Source organism: Enhydra lutris, unplaced genomic scaffold (genome assembly GCF_002288905.1).
Source record: "Enhydra lutris kenyoni isolate GAN:26980312 unplaced genomic scaffold, ASM228890v2 scaffoldscaffold12, whole genome shotgun sequence".
Lineage (NCBI taxonomy): Eukaryota > Metazoa > Chordata > Mammalia > Carnivora > Mustelidae > Enhydra > Enhydra lutris.
The window spans coordinates 24,818,965-24,844,609 of record NW_019154096.1 but is presented as its reverse complement, the minus strand read 5'-3'; the positions used below and the strand labels follow the sequence as shown (position 1 = coordinate 24,844,609).

At 48.9% G+C, this 25,645-nt stretch overlaps 1 protein-coding gene across 1 annotated transcript; it reads left to right on the top strand.

Moving 5' to 3' along the window:
- Positions 1–13,541: 13,541 nt before the first annotated feature.
- LOC111144931 (perforin 1) lies at positions 13,542–18,023 on the top strand. The gene is made up of 3 exons (XM_022499540.1): positions 13,542–13,634; positions 15,043–15,622; positions 16,766–18,023. Exons 1-3 carry the CDS (start codon positions 13,589–13,591, stop codon positions 17,892–17,894), a joined length of 1,755 nt encoding a protein of 584 aa, XP_022355248.1. The 5' UTR covers positions 13,542–13,588; the 3' UTR covers positions 17,895–18,023.
- Positions 18,024–25,645: the final 7,622 nt, after the last annotated feature.

Sequence of the window (25,645 nt, the reverse complement as noted above, 5' to 3'; positions counted from 1 at the left end):
TGTGCACTGGAAAAGAAGATGTATTTCTTTAGCACATGGATGCAATGCTCTATACACCTCAATAGGTCATGCTTAGCAATCGTGCTGTTCAAATCTTCTATATCAATACCGATTTTATTGTATACTTACTTCATCAGTCACAGAGAGACTGAGGGTAAAGTTTTTCACTGTGATTGTGTATTTACTCTGTCCCACTTCTTCAGTTTTCTTCTTAAGGTTCTCTTTTACATGGAGGTTGGATCTTCTCTGTCTTCCCTATCTATCACTTTCTCCCATAGCTTTTCTTTTTCACTTCCCAGTTTATTTTTATTGCTTTTTAATTTTCCTCCTTTTCATCTACTTCTCTTATAATATAATTTGTGTTATTTTTTCACTCCTGTATTTACTCTAATTTTTTTTCATTTCTGAAATGGTTTTTCTTTTTAGAAAAGAAAGATTGTCTTTCTTAATTATATGTGAGCTCTTTTCAAGTCTTCTTTTTGTTCAATCACCTCATTTATGAATTTTTATAATCCCGAGTTAAGCTTTGATTTCATAGCTTCCATCATTAAAAAAATTCTTTTAGCTCATTTTGAAATATTAAATTAAAAATTTCATTTGTTTTGTGAGCAAATCTTTCTAGGGGCCATCATGATCTGACGGCCTGTTATTATGCTCATCATCTCTTTTCTTATAAGAACTCTGAATGGAGCTGGGTTCCTTCTCTGCAATCCTGTTCTGTTGCTCATGTTTAAGTGAGATAGGCTTCCTTGTACTCTTAAGTGGGGAGAATGGGAGAGGATTTCTTGGCCAAGATTCATGACTCTAGGGCTCCATCTTCTGTTGTACTGAAAAATGTCTTTGATACGGGCTTCAGAGGAGCTTGAGAACTGTTTCCTTTGTTACTCTCCCCTACTGTGTGTGTGTGTGTGTGTGTGTGTGTGTGTGTGTGTGTGTGTGTGCGCATTGTACATGCAGGTGTTCACAGAAACTGGAGTCTCCTACTTTATCTGGATCTTCTCCCTACTTGGCTCTGCCCTGTCTTGTTGTTTACTTCCAGCCATTTCCCCTCAGTGTAGGGCTTTGTTCTAGAAGAGATATTTGGCTGATGAGTTTCAACATTTCATAGAGGGCATGGCATGTGCTCTTGGGAGGACTAATTTACATCATGATTGTAAAGCACTCCCCAGGGTGCCTGGCAGATGGTATTAGACATAGGATATTTATAATAGTTACAATTATTAATGCCTACCCCCTTGCACCATACATACTAGTCCTACCCCTAAACACACCTACCCCTAAACACACTCTCTTTCTTGCTTCCATGCCTCTGCTCCTGTTATTCCTTTCTCTGAAAAACTTCTGCACAATCCCAGTCACCTGTCAATCCTTACAGAGCATCCTATTCTGGTTATAGGAGTGGGTTATCTGGACCCTGCCCCCACTCTGGACCACAGCAGCTCCTCATTTCTAAGCCACACATCCCAAACCTCGTCTAAGATTTTATGCCAATGCCCTAACTTTCATTTAGATTTTTTATTCGACACCACATGTAATACCTCTTAATCACCACAGCAAAACCCTGATTATAGGCCTAATTGGGTAGATAAATTATTGGCCTTTTTTTACATATATGGACACAGGGGTTGAAAGAGATTAGATACTTATCCCAAGGTTGATTGTTGGTTGTGCTAAAGCAGGTGTTTTGACCAGACTTTCTGATGCCCAAGATGATAAGATGATCACGGTGTTACAACTTTATGGATTGTAGTCTCCATTAAGGATGGAGTCCTGGCTTATATGCCTTTGCAAATCATCAGTTCCCAGAAGCGCCTGGCACACAGTAGGTGCTCAGCAAAGACTTCATCGTTGACCACAGTAGGTGAATGTGCATTGTACATTGTGCTGCGTAAATGCACAGGGCCGTGGGGTTTTAGGAAGAAACTTTTCTAGCTGAAAGGCAGATGGAAAAGTCTCAGACACTGCTCAATTTCTTCCAAAAAGTCATTAGTCAGACTCTTAGTCAGAATTTCTTTTTTTTTTTTCTTTTTTCCATTCAGGTTTGAACTCAGTGAGATGTTTATGTTTTCACAAACCCTTGGCCACTAATAACTCATCGCAAAACTCCCAGACATGGCCAGGCACAGCCTTGAGAACATTCATGGAAGTCACACCAGCTTTCTGAGCTCTGTTATCTGAGGCCACCACTCTCACAGAGAAATCCCAGACCAACTGTTCTTTAATAGAAATATCAGGAAATTGAATGCTCGCTGATGAGTTAGAAACCCAATTTTTCCAGACGTTGGAATTTCATTTGGATGTGGATTTACTAAGCAGCTGTATGTGAGCTGGGCTCCTTAGAAAGCACTGGCCTTGAGCCAGAAAACCAGGGTTTGGTCCCTCCTCTGCCACTTGTTGGCTATGTAATGTTGGGCAAGTAACCCTTCTTGTGGGTTCTCTGTTTTTTTCATTTAAAAAATAATCAGGGGTGTGTTTCAGGAGTAACAACATTCTGCTCATATCACAACATTGTTAGGCATAGACAAAATAATGCATGTGAAGGTCTCTGTAAGCTAAAAAGTCTGTGCCATACAAAGTCACGAGGGTAAGCCATAGGAGCCCATTGGAAAGGCTGCACTGCCATTTTTCAACAGCCATGATGGGACCGTTGAAGCTGATGGGTAAGCCAAGAAGGCAGCCTGGTAAAAGGGAAGAATGGAGCAGAGAAAGAAAAGGAGAGGAAGTCAATGTCATCTGAAAGAGAAATACAGAATGGACAGGAGGAGGGAGGAGCTTGATGTCTTTCCCAGAATGCGGGCACTGGGAGATTTCCACAGTAGGTTCCCCTTATAGCAACCTCGTTATTTTAATTGATTTTTAAAAAGCAAGAGATTTGACTCCTACTACTCATTTCCATGACATGTACATTAGTAATCTAGAGTCTTGTTCTATTAGTCAATAGAGATTAATGTGGTGGGATACACTGCAAACCAAGAGAATGGCCAATGCCCTCTTAGTGTCACTTAAGTAGGGTCAATCTCACATAAAAATGCTGTCAGGGTGCCTGGGTGGCACAGTCACTTAAGCAATCAATCTTTGTTTTTGACTCTGGTATTGATCTCAGGATTGTAAGATGGAGCCCAGCATGGGGCTCCGTGCTCAGTGGAGAATCTGCTTGAGATTCTCTTCCTCTGCCCTTCTCCCCATCTAAATGAAAATAAAATAAGACAAAATTGCTCACGCATTCTCTTTTACTCCCTCTCTCTCAAATAAAAGTAAATCTTTTTTTTTTAATGTCAGCATGTAACCACTACGTGGCTTATAGCCATCATCCACCATGGGTTAAAGACTTCTTTGTTAAAACAGGAAGAAATTTCCCCTTCATCTAATGGTGTGTGAATTTACTGGTAGTTGCTGTACTTACCAGTGTTCTGAATCTTTTGGAATGAAATAGAATAGAATAGTTTGTCTAGCTTGTCTAGTAGGTGATTAATAAACATTTATTTTATTGAATGAAATATTTATTGAATAAATATTATTTTGTGAGATCAAATATTAGAGAATAATTCTTCCTAAAATCTACCCTACTGCAGAAACACCTAGAAAGGCTGAGGTAAGTATGACACATATCCAAAAGCACAGATGAAATTGAAAATAAGTAAGAACTATCCCAAGGGGTCAAAAACTGAAGAAATAAGAACTAGAGAGAAAAGCAGGCCGACCAGCCGTGGATATCCTGAGACACACACCAACCCAGGAAAACCAGATCCCGGGTTATAATGACCACAGAAGGAAAAGGCAATAATGTCTTGGGGAAGGGGGAGGGCAATGGGAGCTGAGATCACCCCACATAAAACTTAAATAAATTCTCCATGGGCTAATAATGTCAATGAAAGTGTAGACTAGAAAAAAAGATCTATTTACTAGGAAAAGGAATCAAGAAAGACATTTATTTGTGTCAGTTGCAAATCTGAGTAGAAGGACAGAGACTCTCTTAAACTCTAATAACCACAGACCTCCCTTTCCTACATTTGTGGCTCAAATTTACACTGCTGGTATAGGACAAACTATGCCACGCCAACAAATAAACATAAATAGGTCGGTGGAGAAAGCTGGGAGGTGTCTCAAAAAGCAAGTCCAAACCTGCTTTAAAAGAATATTCTTAGCCCGGGCTTTGCAGGATTCCCACAGATAAAGAGCAGCCACACAGGAGCACGCAGCCCAAACTCCAGGCAAAACACCCAGGGATACAAACCACTAGGAGAGCAGAGTCCACTGATACAACAAGATAAAAATCGGATGCACCAAAGTTTTTGGATATTGGCATGCCTAGATGTAAAATTTTCAATAAGTGTGTTTGAATGTTTTAAAACTTTTTAAAGAGTATAATCACGACATACAATCACAGAATTGAGAACAGAATGAAAACAGAGTCACCAATGTGGAACTGAGTGAAACAGAGATCTTATGAATAAAAAATACATCACTGTAAGTCAAAATTAACTGAAGAAAAATCTAGAAGACCACACATTCTGTAGGTAAGATGGAGGGAAAACCAACTCACTCATGAACTGCTGGTAGAGTGAAAACTGAATGCCAGCCCCATGGAGAGTGTTTGTTTTGTGTGTGTGTATGGACAGAGACAGTCTTCGATATGCGTGTATATTTACACTATATATGTGTATGTATAATGTATAGATACGCATGTGTATGTGTATATATATATGTAAATTGTGTGTGTGTGTGAGTATATTTTTATGTAGGCTTTGCAACCAGCATGCAGCTCAACATGGGGCTTGAACTCATGACCCTGAGATCAAGACCTGAGCTGAGATCAAGAGTCAGACGCTTAACCAACTGAGCCACCCAAGTGCCCCTGTGTGTGTGAACTTTTATATGCCTTATGCACAACAAAATTGAACACTCATAATGTCCTGATCCAGCAAATGCCTTATGTATGAGTTATTCAACTGCAACATTGTTTTTAAGAGCAAAAGACTGTAAATAACTCAAAGGGATGTCAGTGGGAGACTGGTCAAATACATTATGTTTCTTCTGTGAACGAAACACTAGACTGATGAATCACAGACCTGTACCCCTGAAACAAATAACACATTATATGTTAATTAAAAAAAAAAAAGAAAGAAGTACTACGCAACCACTTAAAAAATAAGAGAATGAGGAAACTCCCTAATTTTGATAAGGAAAGATCTCCAAAGTATACCATATTAAAACAAAATAAAGCACAAAGCAAGATGTATAACATTCTTCCTTTTATATAAGGAAGGGAGAAAATAAAATATTTTTACTAGTATTTACTTATATTTTTATGGGGGGAATAACTCTGAGAAGACACCAAAGAAACTAAAAAAGAAAAAGAAAAAAGTGGCACCTGTGGAGGTAGGTTGGAAGGGGACAGGAGGGAGGTTATTTTTTTTTAAGATTTTATTTATTTATTTGACAGAGAGAAAGATCACAAGTAGGCAGAGAGACAGGTGGGGGGGGGGGCGGGGCGGGCAGGGAAGCAGACTCCCTGCTGAGCAGAGCGCCCAATGCAGGGCTCAATCCCAGGACCCTGAGATCATGACCTGAGCCAAAGGCAGAAGCTTAACCCACTGAGCCACCCAGGTGCCCCAGGAAGGAAGTTATTTACTAAATATGTTTTTACATTGTTTGGATGTTTGCATCTTGTTAGATGCTTGAGCTCATCTAAAAACTCCATGGATGGATTAAATCACAGATTCAACACAGAGAAAACAAGCATTAGGGAACTGGAACAAAGAAGTGGAGAAAAACCAAGGAGCACACCATAGAGACACACAAAAAGTAGGAAGCAAGAAAAAGAGCGTAACAGACAAGGAGGAGAGAGTGAGGGGGTCTTGTTGCATTCCTGCCGGGCGGACCACAAGGCAAAACTAGAGAGAGCCAGGGTGAAGGGATATGCATCTAGAAAGATGCTTCCCAGAACGAGGAAAGATGTGAGTCCTCAGATTTAGGAAGAACAAACCCCGAAGAGGATAAATTAAGAAGAAAGTCATATCTAGATCCATACTGTGTAGTAAGCTTTCAAAAAATCAAAAATGAGAAGATTTTAGAAACGGTCCTTCCTCCCCCCCACCCATAGATGAATTTGCTACACAGAATAACAGGTAAACAACAGCCACGACAAAAGCCAGGAAGAGCGAAATTACCTCAAAATGCTGAAAGGTGTCAACCATCAGGGACTTCAAAGTGTCAACTCCCTTAAATTATGATTCAAAACCAATAAAGACGTTTCAAGCAAACAGAAACTGAGAGTGGGTGCTGCCAGAGGCACTTCTAGTGCGTAGCACTTTAAAAGGGGGGAAAAAAAAAACAATCCCAGGAAGCTCAGAGATGAAAGACTAAGGAGCAAAGAAATTGACAAATGTGTGAATAAATATAAGCAAATGTTGCCGGCATCCAGGGATGGCACCCGTGACTAAGTCCGTACAGGAAAAGGAAGAGCAAACAAAAGTCCCAGATGACAATACCCCTGAGAATGAGAAAGAGTGATTTTAGTTGAAGGCATTCTAAGGTCAGGAAATCCCTAGAAGGGAGAACAACGAGAAAACTTCAACCTTGCTATGAACGCATGGTAGCGTTTTCATGGGCAACCATTGAAGAATCAGAAAGGCTCTGAGAGTCAACCAGCACAGAGAAAAGAATGTGACTTTTTAAAAGTTTGGTCAATCTAAAAGAAGGCAGGAGAAGGGGCGCCTGGGTGGCTCAGTCGGTTCAGCATCTGCCTTCAGCTCAGGTCATGATCCCAGAGTCCTGGGATCAAGCCCCGCATGGGTCCCCCCACTCAGCGGGGAGCCTGCTTCGCCCTCTCCCTCTGCCACTCTCCCCTGCTTTTGCATGCTCTCTCTCAATACATAGATAAAATCTTAGAAGAAAAAGGCAGGAAAAGAGGGGAGAAAGCATGGAAAGCAGGAAATTGATCAAACACATCCCAGTAGAAATAAACTCTCACAGAACAGTAAATGTAAATGGACCTAATTCAGGGATACACTGTCAGCTACCCAGACTGGGAGACATCACAAAACTCAATGCACTATGTTTAACAGAGACCCACCTGTAACATAAAAACAAAGGGAATTTAAAAGATGGAAGATCTCCCGTGAGGACTAATCAAAAGAAGGTTGGCAGACAGACAATGGTCTAGATGGTAAACCTCACATTATGTGTATTTTACCACAATCAAAAATAATTATATTAAAAAAGAAAATTGGAATAGCTCTACTAATATCAGACTAAATTGATCTTTGTGGGGTTAATATCAGACTAAATTGATCTTTGTGGGGAGAAGCATCCTTTGGGAAGATTTAAAGAATTTAATTCACCAGGAAGACAAAATGATGCTTAACTTGTTTAATAAAATAGCCTTAAACATACAAAGCCAAAGTTGACAGAACTCTCATTGCAGGAGAAAATCTATAGGTCTTGAACAATCTGTCTTCCCAGTGTGAGACTTTAACATGATTTCCTTAGTAGTTAATATATCACGAGACTGTAGGTTTGAACACAGTAACTTGCATCAAAAAAAAAAAAAAAAAAAGCCAACAAGTATTCTTCTCACATACACAGGAACATTTATGAAATCATTTAGTAAACCACAGAGAAAATTTCAACTAGCATCGAAGAATGGCTTTCATCCAGACATGTCCTGCTACAGTGTGACTATATTAGAAATCACTAGCCAAGTGATGGTATTTAAAACTCCATTTTTGGGGCGCCTGGGTGGCTCAGTGGGTTAAGCCGCTGCCTTCGGCTCGGGTCATGATCTCAGGATCCTGGGATCGAGTCCCACATCGGGCTCTCTGCTCAGCAGGGAACCTGCTTCTCTCTCTCTCTCTCTCTCTCTCTCTCTCTGCCTACCTCTCTGTCTACTTGTGATCTCTCTCGGTCAAATAAATAAATAAATAAATCTTTTTTTTTTTTAATAAATAAAATAAAAATAAAACCCCATTTTCTTGAAAATGTAAAAAGTATCCTTTTAAATAATTCACAGGTTAAAGAAAAAATCATCAGGACATTTGGAAAGTGTTAAGAAACCAGGGAGTAATGAAGAAAGACTTCCTACCAAAACTATAGAGAGGCAGTTTAAAAGATTTTTAGGGCAATGTAGAGCCTTAAATGTTTACATTAAAAAGGAAGGGAGGGACACCTGGGTGTGGCTCAGTTGGTTAAGCAGCTGCCTTCGGCTCAGGTCATCATCCCAGCGTCCTGGAATCGAGTCCCACATCGGGCTCCTTGCTCGGCAGGGAACCTGCTTCTCCCTCTGCCTCTGCCTGCCACTCTGTCTGCCTGTGTGCGCTCTCTCTCTCTCTCTCTCTCTCTCTGACAAATAAATAAATAAATAAAATCTTAAAAAAAAAAAGGAAGGGAAATGAAAATTAACGAGCTAAGGGCTTAACTTAAGTTAGTAAGGGGCGCCTGGGTGGCCCTTGGCTTCCGTTCAGGTCATGATCTCACGGTCTTGGGATCGAGCCCTGTGTGGGCCTCCATGCTCAACATGGAGTCTTCTTTAGACTTTCTCTCCCCCTGCCCCTTCCCCTGCTCACACTGTCTCTAAAATAGATAAATAAAATCTTTTATTAAAAAGTTAGTAGAGGGGTGCCAGGGTGGCTCAGTGGGTTAAAGCCTCTGTCTTCAGCTCGGGTCATGATCCCAAAGTCCTGGGATCAAGCCCCACATTGGGCTCTCTGCTCAGCAGGGACCTGCTTCCTCCTCTCTCTCTGCCTGCCTCTCTTCCTACTTGTGATCTGTCTGTCAAACAAATAAATAAAATGTTTAAAAAATTTTTTTAAATTAAAAAATTAAAAATAAAAAGTTAGTAGAAGTACAATAGGAGCCCAAAGAATACAGGAAAAGGGAAGGAAATAAAAAGGTAAGAATGAAATTGATCAAATAGGAAATAATGATTCAGTAGAAAGGATTAATAAAGCCAAGAACAGGTTCTTTGAAAAAAAATTAAAAATAGAAAAATCTTTAGTGAGACTGATCTAAAAAAAAGAAAGAGAAACAATGATTAAAAACCTGTGATCAAAAAGAGAGCATTGCTAATGGATTCAGAAAGATATTTTTTCTAAGAGCAGGAGAGAGAGAAAGAGAGACTGCTATACATAACTTCATGGCCGCAACAGTGAAATTTCAGACAGATTGGAAATTTTCCTAGAAAAATGTAACTTGCCAAAACTGATACCAAAAAAAAAAAAAAAAAGCCAGAAAATCTGAATAGAGCCATCACTGCTGAAGATATAGGTTCAGTGTTAAAAATCTGAGGATAAAAACTGGGTGCCGGCGTCCCATAGAATGGAAAAAGAGGAAAGACTCCCTGGGTCTTTCCATGAAGAACCCCAGAGGAAGAGAGAACCAAGAAAAATCACAGGATAAAAGGAATGCTACTGTGACTGTCTTAGGTATTTTCAAAATAGACACAATTGCAATCTACAGGTCTGTTTTGTTGAAGCACCTCTCTGATTATGGTTCAGATGTGTAGCACATAGAGTAGGGAGAGTTTATGTAAGCAGATGAAATCAGGACCCAGAGTTTCTTCATGTGTACTGCGTGGAGTATCCTTGGAGCTTTTCTGTCAAGGGTAAATATGTAGTAACCTTAGGAAAACAGACATCAAAACCATATCCACACGCCAAAGAATGAAGTTGGACCCCTTCCCGAACACAAAAATTAACTCTAGGTGGAGCATACCTAAATGTAAGAGATAGAACTAGGAGACTCTTAGAATAAAGTACAGGAGTACATATTCATGATCTTGGGTTAGGCAAAGACCTCTCAAGTATGACATTAAAATATATATAAGCAACAAAGTGACAAACAAATACTTTGGACTACATTAAAGTTTAAAATGTTTTAGGCTTCCTAGGACAACCTTAAGAAGTGAAAACATGGGCACCTGAGTGACTCAGTTGGTTAAGCAACTGCCTTCAGCTCAGGTCATGATCCCGGGATTTCGGGATTGAGTCCCTCATCAGGCTTCCAGCTCCAAGGGGAGTCTGCCTCTCCCTCTGACCTTCCCCCTCTCATGCTCTCTCTCACTGTCCCTCTCTCAAATAAATAAATAAAAATCTTAAAAAAGAAAAAAGTGAAAAGATAACCCAGAATAGGAGAAAATGTTTGTAAGTCATCTATCTGAAAAGGGTCTCAAATCCAAAATATATAAAGAGCTATTACAAATCAACAACAAAAAGACAAATAACCCAATTCAAAAATTGGCAAAGGACTTGAACTGACATTTCTCCAAAGAACATACACAAATGACCTATAAGTAAAAGAAGAAGCTCACCATCCTTAGCCAATGGGGAAATCCAAATCAAAATCACCCTGAGATACCACTTCACATCCATGAGAATGGCTGTAATTAAAACATCCAATAACAACAACAATGTGGAGAAGTTAGAACCCTCCTACACTGCTGGTGGGAAAGTACAATGGTGCCACCCCATAGGAAAACAATTCCTGGAAAGTTAAATGTAGAGTTACCCTATGACCCAGCAATTCCAGGATTAGATATATATCCAAGAGAAATGAAAACCCAGGTCCACACAAAAACTTGTACACAAATGTTCATAGCAGCATTCCTCCTAACAGCCCCAAAGTGGAAACAACTCAATGACCACAATGAATGAATGAAAAAAATGTGGTGACTCCATACAAGGGACTGTGCTCCAGCCAGGAAAAGGAACAAAGGACTGGTACAGGGTACAACTTGGATAAACCTTGAAAATATGATGTTACATGAAATAAGTTAGCCACATAGGTCACCTCTTGCATGACTCCATTGATACAAAATGTCCTCCACTTTCTGTCTTCCATCCATACAGATGGAAAGTAGATCAGTGTCTAGTGAAAAGAACAGTGACCACTGATGGATATGGGCTTTCTTTTTCAGACTGATGAACACGTTTGAAAATTGATCATGGTGGTGGGTACGCAACTCTGTGAATTTACTAAAAACCACTGAACTGTACACTCCAATTTTTTTGAGAGAGAGAGTGAGCAAGAGAGACACTAAATGCAGGGGGAGAGGCCGAGGAAGAAGCAGACTCCTGCTGAGCAGGGAGCCCAATGCGAGTCTCCATCCCAGGACCCTGGGATCCTCACCTGAGCTGAAGGCAGACACTTAACTGATGGAGCCACCCAGGCATCCCTGAATTGTATGCTTCCAATGCGTGAATTATATGTGAGTTCTATTTCAACTAAGTGACTACTCATAAACCATATAGGGGGTGTCTGGCAATTGAACACACTGTGAAAACTTACATCTCAGACGAAAAGGTGTGTGTAACTCTCTTCTGAAGTGCTAAATGCCACCCGGAGAGAACAGCTGTCATAGGCACAAGGGTCAAAAAAGGTCGTCGTAGACCTCGATGTCATCCTCGCTCTTTAATGGGTCACACCCCCCACCCCCAGGATCCCTTGGACGGTAGCGACTTCACATGACACTTGGAAAGTGTTAAATGCACATTTCCTCAAGAATCCAAGACTGGGGCGCCTGGGTGGCTCAGTGGGTTAAAGCCTCTGCCTTCGGCTCAGGTCATGATCCCAGGGTCCTGGGATTGAGCCCCACGTCAGGCTCTCTGCTCAGCAGGGAGCCTGCTTCCCCCTCTCTCTTTGCCTGCCTCTCTGCCTACTTGTGATCTCTGTCTGTCAAACAAATAAATAAATAAATAAATAAATCTTTAAAGAAAAAAAAAAAAAGAATCCAAGGACTGTTAGAAGTCCCAAAGGCCTTCGTTGGATGTTAGGAATGAGCAAACTAGCCTGGGAATGGTTCAAACTCAGTAAATTTCCCACAAGCTGAGTCTACAGCCTGTTCCCTCTCCGTCACCTGTCCCTTCTCCAGAACTAAACTCACAGCCTTGGCCACCTGACCTCTTTTTTCCTTTTAGTTATTTACAGATGATTTTTATGTTTAAAGGTGACAGCAGCAGTAACATGGGCATTCAACAGATATGTTTTGAATCAGACTAGATTCTAAATATGTTTTCTGTTCCTGAAGGGAACACGGTGTGTCCCTACCCTCTCCTTAAACACAGAGACGTAATTTTATTCATGCGATGGTACCAACACTGTTGGACATGTAGGGCCTTTTCCTCCCTGTTTAAACTGAATTTCATTTTGAAAAGCTGGTGTTGAGATGTATTGACCTATTTTAATCAGGTTCCCTTGTAAATCTTGTAAAAATGAAACAAATTTCTCTGAATGCCACTCCAGAAATACGATGCACACAGAGCACTTACCTGGTAACAGTCTCTGGAAAGTTCCAAAGATCTTAATATACATCATCATGCTATCATCCAAACAATGACCCAACTCTTGTTTATGCCCATGTGACAAAACTAGGCAGAGACATATAGAAGCGGTGAGGGGGGGTGGCACCGCGGGGAGAAGATTGCATCCAGCTTCCCAGAAGGCAGCCTAAGCCCCTGTTCCCGTAACAGCAAGGCCCTCACGGAGGGGGGGACACAGACTCAAGGGATGAGCCACCCCATGGTGTCACACGTGGTCTGGGGCCTGTGGCTATATGTTCCCGTCACGTACACCAGTTGGAGTGTGAACTCTTGAAAACAGCCCCCCACTTAACCAGCTGTCCTCACCTCAAACCAGTGTGATTTTGGCCCCCAGAAGTCACCCCATGAGTCACTCAACCCATGGAAACCTCACCCCACCCTGACCTCAGGTAAGACAAAGGATGAAGACCCTAGGCCTCTGGTCCCACCCACATCTCTCTCCCACTTTGTCCACCCCCCCCACTCCGTGGCTGCGACCTCAGGCCAGGGTTGGGGGGGCACTGGGGACCAGTGTGGCTGCTGGTTCTCCTCACAAAAGGGGGAACAGGTAAGTGTGTCCTGGGGTATGTCATTTGGGGTCTAGAGCCTGGGCCGGGTTGGGAAGCAGGTGTGGGTAGGGAGAGGGCCAGGAGGGTAATTTCTCCCCACTGCCTGGGGAGGTGGGGGAATGGTCACGGGAGTTCACATGTGCTGAGAACCAGACACTGTTCTAAGCACTTCACACATAGTGACTCTCCCGTTCTTCACAACCTGTAGGGTCCAACTATTATTATCACCCTTTTTAACTGAGGAAACTGAGGCCCAGAGAGGCTAAAGAAGCTTGCCAGGTCACACAGCCAGAGCCCCTGTGGTGAGCTCCTATGCTGTGCCCCCTCTTAGGTCTCAAACACGTGATGCTGTAGATCAGAAGCAGGGGGATTCCCCTTGCTGGCCCGCTCCTCAACCCCAGAGTTGCATCCCAAAGTCCCCAGGCCCCTGGGTGTGCTCCACACCAAACCTCACCTGTCAGCCTGGGCCCCCGCACCCCAGGCACCTCTGCTGGGGGATGAGACGCGCTGGCCCTCACAGCTTTGCTTCCTGGAGGGCTGTCAGAAGGCCCGGATGAGGAGGTGAGGACAGGATGGGTGCTGGTGGGAGGGGGAGAGCCGAGGGGACCCATGACCACAGCTGGAGGGGCGGGACAGGAAGCAGAAGTGATGTGAACAGTGGCCGGGGTGATGAGCTGTGTGGTGAGCCTGCTGGGGGCTGACAGCACCGTTTCAGGAGCGTCTCCTATGGGGAGAGAATGTCTGTGTAGAGCGTCTGCGCAAAGGACTCCAGGTAGGGAGGAAGGCGGGCATCGGGGAGGCTGTGAGCCCCCGGGTGGGGACAGGAAGGCCTGGGAGCGGGGCTGCTCCATCCAGGGAAGAGCCTGATGGAACAGGAAGTGCTGTGACCTGTGAGAATGCTCTGTCACTGACTCACTGGGTGGCCTCATGCCCGCTCTGCGCCTCAACGTCTTCATAGAGAAAGGGGAAACCTTATAGGGCATCGTCTGTAAGGCCCCTTCAGATGCTGACAGGGAAAGCTTTAAGAAAACTGGAAATGGGCTCCTTGGGAGCTCAGGGAGCCTAATGAGGCCCAGGATAGAGATGGAGCTCTGTGGTTTAATGTTATCAGCTGTGCTGGCCTCCCGAGTAGGAGGACCCATGGGCTTTTCTCCAGAGAGGCTGTGGCTGCTGGCAGATGCTGGAAGGGACAAGCCTCCAAGAAGTCCACTTCGGATAGGGGGAGAGTGTGGAGACTCCAGATTCTAAACAGGTCCCTGTTTTGAAGCCACCTCAAAACAGGAAAGAAATTTCTAGCCCATGGTTGCCCAACAGTAGGCTGGAATTCTGCAGAGCACGGCAGAGGATGGCAGAGCAGGTGTGGGCATCGGGAAATCCCGAGAGGGGACCTAAAGCTCTCCCCACACAGGGTGTAAGGGCAGAGGCAAGTGTGCAGCTTCGAGTTTGGAATTCGGGCTGTTCTCCCATGAGGCTCAGAGAGCGGGCCCAACGGGAAGGTGGGGACCATAAGGGCAATAAGTTATTTCTTTCCCAATTCTGTTAAGGGCTTCATGGGAGACGGCCAGACAGATACAGAATGAGAGAGGTGGGGTGGGAAAAGCCTGGCTTGTTCTGAGGCCCAAAATGATAATTCCCTAGAATCCAAGCTTCTCTAGAGTCCCAGACCCCTTCCCAAATTTGCTCTATGTGCACTCTGTCTCCTCTTCTGTATGCAGAGCCCCTTCCCCACCAGTAGCAGCCATGGTCCTGGGTTCAAAGCCATCAGTCTGGATCCCCATTAGGCCTTAAATAATGAAATCTTAGGGGCACCTGGGTGGCTAAGTCATTAAGCATCTGCCTTCAGCTCAGGTCATGATCCCAGGGTCCTGGGATTGAGCCCTGCCCTGGGCTCCTTGCTCAGCGGGAAGCCTGCTTCTCCCTCTCCCACTCCCCCTGCTTGTGTTCCCTCTCTCACTGTGTTTCTCTCTGTCAAACAAATAAATAAAATCTTTAAAAAATAAGTAAACAAACAAATAGTGAAATCCTAGCAAGGGGCGCCTCCTGGCTGTGTGACCCTGGGCGAGTCACTTCCCATCCTTGGGCCCATTTGTACAGGTGGGGGGATGGGCCGGATTTGTAAAGGCCACTGCCGCTCTATTCCGTATGCCACAATGGTTCATCCTCCGTACCTCCGCCCACAGCTTCCGGAGCCCAAACGCCCCTGTGCCTCCGCATCTCCATGGGTGCCCACCTGTTCCTCCTGGGTCTCCTGCTGCTGCTGCTGCTGCCCACACCCACCCCAGCCCCCTGCCGCACAGGCACCCGCAATGAGTGCCGGCACAATCAAGGGTTCGTGCCTGGCGCAGCACTAGCGGGGGAGGGCGTGGACGTGACCAGCCTCAAGCGCTCGGGCTCCTTCCCTGTGGACATAGAGAGCTACCTGCGGCCAGACGGCACCTGCACCCTCTGCCAGAACGCCCTGCAGGAGGGCGCCCTCCAGCGTCTGCCCCTGGCACTGACCCACTGGCGCGCCCAGGGCTCAGGCTGCCAGCGCCAAGTGGTCAGGGCCAAGGCCACCTCCACTGAGGGCGTGGCCAGGGAGGCAGCCAGCCACATCCGCAACGACTGGCAGGTGGGACTGGATGTGTCTCCCAGACCCGGCGCCGAGGTGCATGTGACCATGGCCGGCTCGCACTCCAAGATGGCCAACTTTGCTGCCCAAAAAACCCACCAGGACCAGTACAGCTTCAGCACTGACTTGGTGGAGTGTCGCTTCTACAGGTGAGCACCGCGGGTCGGAGTGGAGGAGCTCAGAAAAAGGGCTGGGAAACTTGGCGTGGTCAGGAGCACTGAGATGGCAGGGCAGGGACTTGGAGGCTGAGTCCACCAGGAGGATACACAACACTGGTTCTCACAGGCTGGGTGGTACAGTGCCCTCAGGCCTCCTCCCCAGGGCCCCTGAAAAGGAAGAGCCCCAGGAGAGAACAGGTGGAGGAGAAATGAGCAAGGCTGTGCTGAGAACCCCGACATGGTGCCATTTCGATCTACTGAGTGCCCAGTCCCCCTGTCCTATGGGCAGGAGACTTCCCATCACTGGGCCTCGTTCACACATCCGACCACGATCATGTCTGTCATGTAGCAGGCTCTGTGCTAGGAATTAGGGCTACAGAGCTAGACAGCAGCAGCCACACCCCCTCTCCTCAGGGACCTGAGTCCCACACCCCAGAAACACATGGTCTCCACGGAGGACCCAAGTCACCCACCCTGACATCCCCCTCAGTGAGACAGGGTGCTTCCTGCCTTGTGGCCAGAGCTGTAGGAGCCCAATCTAGGAGACAGACAGACAAGGCCATGGGACTGGGTTCCAAAGCAAGATGGTCACTATCTATGTCGTATCATCACTTTTATAATTAGAGAATAAAAAGGAGGGGCCCCTGGGTGGCTCAGTCATTAAGTATCTGCCTTCAGCTCAGGTCATGATCCCAGGGTCCTGGGATCGAGCCCCGCATCAGGGTCACTGCTGAGTAGAAAGCCTGCTTCTCCCTCTTCTACTCCCCCTGCTTGTGTTCCCTCTCTCACTGTCTCTCTCTCTCTGTCAAATAAATAAATAAAATCTTTAAAAGAAAGAGAGAGAGAGAGGAAGGAAGGAAGGAAGGAGGGAGGGAGGGAAGGAGAATGGGAAGGAAGGAAGGAAGAAAAGAAAATACTTTGCAAAGGAAAAGCAGAAATTCATCATGCTTAGTTCACCAAGGAGCAACAGACAGAATGGGTTTCCCCAGCAGGTCAGAGCTTAGGGCTTGGAGCCAGGCCACCTGGGTTCAAGTTCTCTATCACTTACATGTGACCTTGGTCAACCCTGAGGGATAGGCTGAATGAGGAAAACCAACCACGGCCGGCCCATCTGATGTTTCTCTCCCGTTTCAGTTTTCATGTGGTACACTCTCCCCCACTCCACCCCAACTTCCAAAAGGTCCTCAGCGACCTGCCCCCCAACTTCAACACCTCTACAGAGGCCGAGTACGTCAGGCTCATCTCCAACTACGGCACCCACTTCATCCGGTCCATGGAGTTGGGCGGCCGGGTCTCGGCCCTCACTGCCCTGCGCACCTGTGAGCTGGCCCTGAACGGGCTCACGGCCAACGAGGTAGAGGACTGCCTGAACGTCGAGGCCCAGGTCAGCATCAACAGCCAAGCTAGCCTTTCCTCAAAATTCAAGGAGTGTGAGGAGAAGAAGAAGCAGCACAAGATGGAGTACTCCTTCCACCAGTCCTACCGGGAACGCTTTTCCCAGATAGTCGGTGGTCACCACACCGCGGTGGGCGACCTGCTATTTGGGGACGGGGCCAGGCCGGAGCAGTTCTCCGCCTGGATGAACTCCCTGCTGGACAGGCCCGGCCTGGTGGACTACACCTTGGAGCCTCTGCACGTGCTGGTGGAGAGCCAGGACCCGCGGCGGGAGGCGCTGAGGCAGGCCGTGAGCAAGTACGTGATGGACAAGGCCCGGTGGAAGGACTGCGGAAGGCCCTGCCCCCCGGGGCAGCACAAGAGCCCCCATAACCCATGCCAGTGTGTGTGCCACAGCTCAGCGGTCACCAACCAGGACTGCTGTCCCCGGCAGAGGGGCCTGGCCCACTTGGAGGTGATGAACTTCCAGGCGACAGGCCTGTGGGGAGACTACATCACAGCCACTGATGCCTACCTGAAGGTCTTCTTCGGAGGCCAGGAGCTGAGAACCAGCACGGTGTGGAACAGCAACCACCCCAAGTGGGCTGTGCGGCTGGACTTTGGGGACGTGCTCCTGTCCACGGGGGGGCCCCTGAGGGTGCAGGTGTGGGACGAAGACCATGGCTGGGATGACAACCTCCTCGGCACCTGTGACCAGAAAGCGCAGTCTGGCTCACACGAGGTGAAGTGCAACCTGAACCACGGCCGCCTGAGGTTCTCCTACCACGCCAAGTGCTTGCCTCACCTGGAGGGGGCCACCTGCCTGCAGTACGCCCCCCATGGCCTTCTGGGGGCACCTCCGGGGAACCGGAGCGGGCCAGTGTGGTAAGCACGGTGGGCCTTGCTCGAGAGGACTAGGGAACCCAGAATGAATGGGGTTCTCACAGAGGGACCCAGGGCCTATCTTCATATTCCCATTAGACAGATGGAAAACTGAGGCTTACTTTTTTTTTTTTTTCCAATGAAATAGCTGAATTTATAGGCCAGCCCTGGGTCTGCTGTCCAAACTGCCGTAGCTCTCTGATCCTCTCGAGCCCTGGAAACAAGCGGCTTTCCTTGCAGCCTTTACCAGCACAGAGACTTCTTCACCCCGTTGGGTCCAACCCTGCCTGTCCCAGCTGCTCTGCTTGCTCTCTCTTCTTTGCCCAGCTTTGCCCCTCAGCCAAATCAGGGACCGTCTGGATCGGCCTCGTGGGTGCCCAGCCTGACAGAGGACTGATACGTGGGCTGTGATGGTGACCGTCATGGTGGTGGTTGTGGCCGTGGAGAGGGCCGGGACCAAACACCGCCCTAGAGACCGACATCTACATCAGCAACCCTACCCAGTAAGACCCGCGGCTCACCCCAGAGCGGGCCAGGAATCAACAAACTGGCTTTCTACTTTCGTTAGAAACGTGGGGACCCAAAATATTTTACTTCCCTCGTAATTCTTGATTCAACACCCAGCAGCACCAACACGGGGACCAAAGGCAACAGACTTTCAGCTCCCAGCTGTGTGGCCACAGGGAATGGTGAGGACTATGGGGAGCTGAAGGGCGCGTGATGGGGGGGAGCAGGGGAGGGGGGCTGCAGCTCTGCTCCTGTCAAGCATTCCCAGGCAGGAGGGCTGGCGGGGCTCAGAATTTCTGGAAGTAGCTAGAAACCCCAAATTAACTTCTCTAATTGTTGGCAAGGCAGTTCACTTTGTAAAAATAAACCTATGTGCAAGTCAAAGAGAAGGTGTGCACAGGCCATAATCGATCCACAGCCAACGGCTGGGAAGCTGTCATTTCAACAGAACCCATGTGACGTGCTGAAGGGCTCTCCCCTGTCCCCCACAGTTGGAGGAGGGAAGGCAGTGGCTCCAACAAGGGGGTGTCTGAGGCTTCCTGGCTTTGGGTTCTGTGGTCAAATGAAATGGTCCTTGTTTCGTATGTTTGGGACACAGGCTCACGGGGGTGGGCGGCAAGATCCAGGCAGCCTCCTCCAACTGGCAGGATTGGTGAGGGGTTGCCAAGTCAGAGGGGCTCAGAGTTGCTGGCCTGGCTTCCTGACTCCCTTTGAAAGTCCCTGCAAATTAAGGCCTTGGAGGTTTTTGTGGACCCATACTCTCAAAGCCCAGGAGTCATATTACACTGACCCCAAATCCCCAAGGTGGGATGGGGGGACAGGAGGGACTGGTTGGCTCTAAAAGGCCGGTTGAAGCCAATGTTCTTACACCTTTCCCTTCACAGCCACGGGCACAAACAAGAGCACAAGAAAATTCTTGAAAGGTCACGCTGGCTGCTGCACTAATTGAAAATAAACATGGGTGTGGGCCATACCCCTCTGGGAAAGCAGACCTGGCTCAGGGGGCCACTCTGACCAAAGAGAGGACCCTTGTTTAAGGGCCCACATGATCAGTGACCTCCAGCAACCGCCTTGTTCCCTGGGCCTTGGTTTCCCCAGAAGGATACTCTTCGTTTTTCTCCCTTCTTGGGACTGTTTGGAAGGGGGCCACAAGGCTTTCTAGAAGGTCAGTGCTCCATAAAAGGTACTGAAAGTCATCTTGTTATCCCACCTGGTGCTCCACCTAGGGAAGCCGGGACCCAGAGGATGTAACTGTGGTTGCAAAAGTTTCTGGCAGAGCCAGGTTTCTGAGTCCTGGGCACGCCGCTCCAAGCCCCGGAGCTGGAGAGACCAACAGGATTCTAGAGAACAGGGCCCTTGGATGAAAAGGCGTGGGATGGTCAAGGAGGAGGAGGAACGGGCCGATGCTGCTGAGGGGCAGTTCGCCCTCAGCCCTAAGTCGAGACCCAGTGTGACATTTTCCCTTCCACCCCACACAGACATTGGAAGACTGTCAGCCCGAGGCCCCTTGTTTGCTCGGGGAGCTCCCTCCTGGGCCAGATCGCCTCCAGTGGCCCTCCTCGGGTTCCATCCTCACCTTGCTCTGGCCTGGGGTGCTGACCTATCTGCCCCCTCTGTCAGGGGGCAGGAGATGGGGGTGGGGGGCAGTTTCAGAGATAGAGCGTTTGCTCCCCTCTGGTCTCTCAGTGAGGTGGCCTTGTCTAGCTGGTCACCGCTCCTCCCCAGGGCGCCTCTACCTGTCTCTCTCCGGGCAACTGCCCCCTCTCTCACCCCTTCAGACCCGTGGACGGTAGCAGCTTCGCTGTACTGATCCCGAGTTACCGCGTTCCCCCTGTGTTTCTCCATAGCCCCCCCACACCTTTGCACACAGGCCCTCTATAAACAACCCTTCCCCAAATTATTACAATTTGAATACGCCATTGGCTTCTGATATGGCCTGGATGTTTGTGTCCCCTCAAAATTCATAGGCTGGAATCATAACCCCCAAGGTGATCACCTTAGGAGGGGGTGCTGTGGGAGGGCTCGTGAGTGGAATTAGCCCCGTCATGCAAGAGGCCCCAGACAGATCCCAGGCCCCTCCCACCATAGGAGGACCCACGGGAAGGTGCGCTCTACAAACAGAAAACAGGCCCCTGAATCCACCGACACCTTGACCTGGGACTTCCTGCCTCCCAAACTGAGAGGAATGTATTTCTCCGGTGTGTAAGCCACCCAGTCTGTGGTATTTGTTATAATAGCCCCAAAGGAATGATGGGGTCCCATGACAACACCACCTGAGTCCCAGTGGAAAGCAGAGCCACACGCCCCCATCCCCCCCACCCCAGCAGCTGAAAATGCCCTGACTCTTGCTTCCCCATCCTTCCCTGAGACTAGGAAAGGACATATGCCGGGCTCTATCCACAGGAGGCACCTGCCCTCGGTATGGGGTCTGTTCCGGAGCAGAGGTGAGCCCAAGGTTCAAGGACAGGTGATTTATGTGAGAGGCAATCCCAGAAAGCCCATCAGGGGAGAGGACCAGTGAGACAGGGAAGGGACAGTGGCCGGCCATTCAGCAAGTTGCCATGGGGGGCCCCCAGAGCCAGCAAAGAACACAGTACTGGTACCTCAGAGTTACCCCAGCTCAGCCTGGAGGGAGCTGGGTGCCAGTATGGCCCCTCCTATTGGTCCCTGGTTAGAGCTACATTCTTTTTCAACTGATTTGATCCAGACTTGCCTTCTCTTTCTGGCAAATAAAAACCCTGGCTTGATGACACCGTCCCACCTTCTCCCTCCCTATTTCAACACTCTGTCCCCTTTCCCAACCGTCCTCCCACCCCCATCTGTCCTTAGAAGCACTGCTCACTTATCCCCAGCAGCACCCCCCTTCCCAGGTGCACGGAACACAGAATGACTGGGACCATTCACAGCTTCCATCCTTGAACAGATGGTTATAAGCACCTGCTGTATACCAGATGGTTATAAGCACCTGCCCTCTGGCGGCCTCCCCCTGGGAATAAGGTTGGGGGGTCGGGCATTCAGGATGGGGGAGTCTCGGCTGCATTGCCTTTCTCTTACCGCTGTCCTAGGTCCAGATGCTCTCTCCTCAGACCTGGGGCCAGCACTGCGCAGTTCCTTTTCACGCACCTTCATCTGCCTTCAAACACACTGAGCAATCCCTGGGGTGTGGCCGCACTGTCCCAGAGGCTGCAGAGGGGGACCTGCTGGAGAACAGGCAGTGTGGGAGTGGGGAGAGCTCTCTGGGGAGCAAAGAGGCCCTTGTAGCTTTGGGGGGGCTCTGCATGCTCTCCACAGTGCTCCTCATTCCCCTGCATCTGTCATCCAGCCCAGGCATTTCCATACCCCAAATCTGTCCCCTTCTGCTCATAACCACAGCCTCCCTGGGACAGCAACATCTCCCAGACATGTCTTCCCGTGGGCTCTTCTTGGATCCCTGGGCACCTGTCTTCTTCTCTGTGCCTCTCCAGCCCACCTTCCCTTGGCCCACTCCGAGCCGGCCCCCACATCACTGCCTGGGGACCTGAACTAGGCCTGCTCTGCCTGCCCCCACGGGAAGCCAGGAGAGCCAGGCCGTAGTGTCCATGCCCCACCCATCCCGGACAGCCTTCACCCAATGGCCGAAGGGAGGCGGGTGGCGCATAAAACCTCCAGGTCCCTCCCATCGGGGAATAACTCGGACATATATTTTCAACCCTGACATCCAGGGTTCCCCAGCAGGGTGAAGTTCGCGTGCCCATAGGAGTGACTTGCTTGACCACACGTGCTCTCTTGGCTGGCCTCCTTTCTGGTCTCATTCCCTCATTGGTGTTTTCTGGAAACAAGCCCCACAAAAACTACCTGCTTGTGAACCCTTGTCTCAAGCTTTATTTCTGGAGAAATCAGCTAAGACGCACAACTGACTATGTCATTGCTTAAAACTCTTTACTGGTTTCTTGTGGCTTCTGGGATAATGCTCAGACCCCCTAATGTGACCCACGTGCTGACCTCGCACTCAGCTCTGCACCTCACCAAACCCTGCCTCACCGAGCTTACTGGCTCCTCTGCTGCTCACAGTCTCTCTTGCCCTTCCCACATGTCTCCTCCTCTTTCTGCAACTTTTCTCCACCACTCTATAAGTCCTCCTCAGCCTTCAGGCCTCAGTTTCCAAGACAGCTTCCTCCAGGAAGCCTTCCCTGGTTTCCCAGTCGAGCTCACGACCCACTGTCAGGCCAAGGGCCACTTCTGTCTTAGTCAGAGTGGAATCAATAGTCCAGCCCCTGGCATAAGTTCGCTGCTTAAAAAATATTGGATGAGGGGCATCAGGGTGGCTCAGTCGGTTGAGCACCTGCCTTCAGCTTGGGTCATGGTCCCAGGGTCCTGGAATCAAGTCCCATGTCATCCAGCTCCCTGGTCAGTGGGGAGTTTGCTTCTCCCTCTCCCTCTGCCCCTCCACCTGCCTGTGCTCCATTTCTCTGTCTCTCTCTTTCTCTCAAATAAATAAATAAAATCTTTTAAAAAAGAAAGAAAGAAAAATGCTGGATGAGTGATTAGAGGGGTAACGGATAAATGAATGAATGGAACCCACCGAAGACTCTTTCCAGCCTGTTCCCCAACTCTCCCACAGGCAGGGGGCTCCTTACCTTGAGAGGTAGCTGTTCTGTCTGTGATGGGCTCTCACCTCGAGCCATCAGGTGACACAGGAACCTGCCTTCTCAGAGCGTGCAGCCCTACCAGCAGATCAGGGCCTCTGTGTATCTAAATCTCTGGTCCTGTCCGCCACTGGGTTGAGCAGAAAGACCACCAGGCTGACTCCAGTGCCGGTCACAGCTGTCCCTCACACCTCCCTCTGGGAGAGTGCCACAGAGGGAGCACACAGGGCTGGGTGGAGGGACTGGCCCGGCCGCTGCCTCTCTATTACTGTCAATAGAAATGGGAGCCTTTTGTGGATGGGGACAGGGACGGATGGTCCCGACCTCTCACTTATCAATGGCCCAGGCATGAATGAGGCAGTTCCAACTGGGGGACAGCTCTTCCTCTGGGCTCAACAGGTATCCACTTGGCCTAGGAAAGTTGTGACCCCAGGAGGGCAGGCCCGCCCCCTTAACCTGCTCCGGGGATCCCTCCCCATGCCCCAACCCTGCTGCCTGATAAGGTCTTTTCCAGCTAAGGCTTCCATAGCCCGAGCACACACACACAGGCAGGACCAGACTGAGCAGCTGCCCAGCCTCATGCCATGCAGGATGGGGTGGGGAATGGGTCTGGCGCCGCTGAGATTCTCATCAGGTGGTTAGGGTTAGTGTCACCCACAAAGAAGCGATCAACCCCTATCACAGGCAGGACCCTTGAGAGCCACGGACTGCCAGCCAAGCCAGGCCACAAATGAATTGAGCCCAGCCACACATTCACCCAGACTAGCCAGAGACGTATCGTATGAACCTTGATTTTGAGCCAAGATCGAGTCTCAACCTCGGTGAGCTCTCCGTAGTTCACTGCAATCACACAACTCCCTCCCCTGCGGGATCCCATGGTTCCCAGCTACAAAACAGGGACTAGAACGCTGATTTCTGCCCCGCTTTCCAGCTGGGAGGGGCTGGGCCCTGGCCCTCAGTGGGCATGGCCGGATTGGCCCAACACCCCCAGTACCCGGGGAGTGCCCCTTGAGCACAAGCACCTCCCCATGCTTGCAAGGAGCCCCACCGGGCTTGCCTTCCTCTTTCTAAAGGCCCAGACACACAGCCTGGCCGGCCAGACTCACAGCAGCTGCTAGTGTTTTGCGGGTTGTGTCGGAATCTATGTGCCGCAGGGCTCCCACGGCACATCTGGGCTCACAGTGAATCTGCACAACAGCTGGTTCCCAGCTTCCTCTTAAAAAGACAGTGACGTCAGCTCGCTGGCAGGACACCGGCTTTTCCCCCTGGGAAACCCAGACTCCCGGTGAGACTCAACCATCCTGCCATGAGACTGACCTCCCCCCCAACCCCGGGACACGTCTTTGGCACCCCCCCCGCCTTTTGTCTGTATTCGCAGTAATCAGCCCCTCTAGGACAGAGGACCTTTGCCCAAGACAGTGAGACAGCGGGGACATTGTGCCATCCAGGCCTCCCCCTCTCCTGCGGGAATGGGGGACTGGGTGTGATTTCACTCTGCGAAGCATTTTCCCAGCCGGAGGCATTGAGAGACTCGCTGCCTCTCCTTGCCTCCCCCCTTCCATTCTTTTCCCCCACCAACGCCACAAATGAAATGCTAACAGACAACATTTCTGAGCCACTTACTGTAGTGTCCAAAGGACCAGACATGTGTTGGTGCATTTCATCTGCCAGCAACCCAGGTGAGGGGTGGACTTACCCCCATTTTAGAAATGACATCTCCCAGAAAGCTGAGGGCCCTCCCCCACTCCGATCCAGACCTTCTCCGCTCCTGCCCCTGTCCGACTCCTGAGATGCCGAGAGCATAGTCTACACTATGGCCCCCTCCTAGTCTTCAGGACCATCTCCATGCCTCGAGCGGCTGAAGAGGACCCACGTTGGGGGTGGTCCTCGCAGCGGGAGGAATCTCTCTATGCTGCCGCTGGCTCTTTAGAAAGGTCATAAAATATACGTAGCATAGTATTAACACTTTAACCATTTGTAAGTGCATAGTTCTGTGGCTTTATTTTTTATAAAGATGTTATTTCTTTAGTTATTTGAGAGAGAAACAGGAGAGAGAGAAAGGGCACACACACACACACACACACACACACACACACACACACACACGAGCTGGGGGAGGGGGCAGAGGGAGAGGGAGAAGCAGGCTCCCTGGTGAGCAGAGAGCTCAACCCAGGGCTCGATCCCAGGACCCTGGGATCATGACCTGAGCCCGAGGCAGAGACTTAACTCACTGAGCCACCCAGGTGCCCCAGTTCCATGGCTTTAAATACATTCCCAGTGTCCATAAGCCTCACTCCTATTTATGCTTGGAACTTTTCCAGTATCTCCAACAAAAACTCGGTGCCCAGGGAGCAGTAACTCCCCTTCTGCCCTCCCCCCAGCCTCTGTAACTCCTACTCAATTTTCTGACTGTGAATTTGCCTGTTCCGGGTGCCTCCCGCAAATGGGATCGTACAGAGTTTGTCCTCTGTGCCTGGCTTCTCTCGCTAAGCGCAGTGTTTCCCACATCCATCCACATTACGGTGCTTGTTGGACACCTCTTGTAGCTCCTCTTGCAGCTGAACAATTTTCCATCCTATGTGCATCTCACTTTGTTTATCCGGCCATCTGTCCACAGACACTTGGG

Bases quoted from the DNA above. Each gene is read 5' to 3' on its own strand.
- LOC111144931 (XM_022499540.1), top strand. From the start codon at position 13,589: ATGGGGAGAGAATGTCTGTGTAGAGCGTCTGCGCAAAGGACTCCAG. The intron at 13,635-15,042 runs GTAGGGAGGAAG...CTCCGCCCACAG, and splicing joins GTCTGCGCAAAGGACTCCAG to CTTCCGGAGCCCAAACGCCC. The intron at 15,623-16,765 runs GTGAGCACCGCG...CTCCCGTTTCAG, and splicing joins GTGGAGTGTCGCTTCTACAG to TTTTCATGTGGTACACTCTC.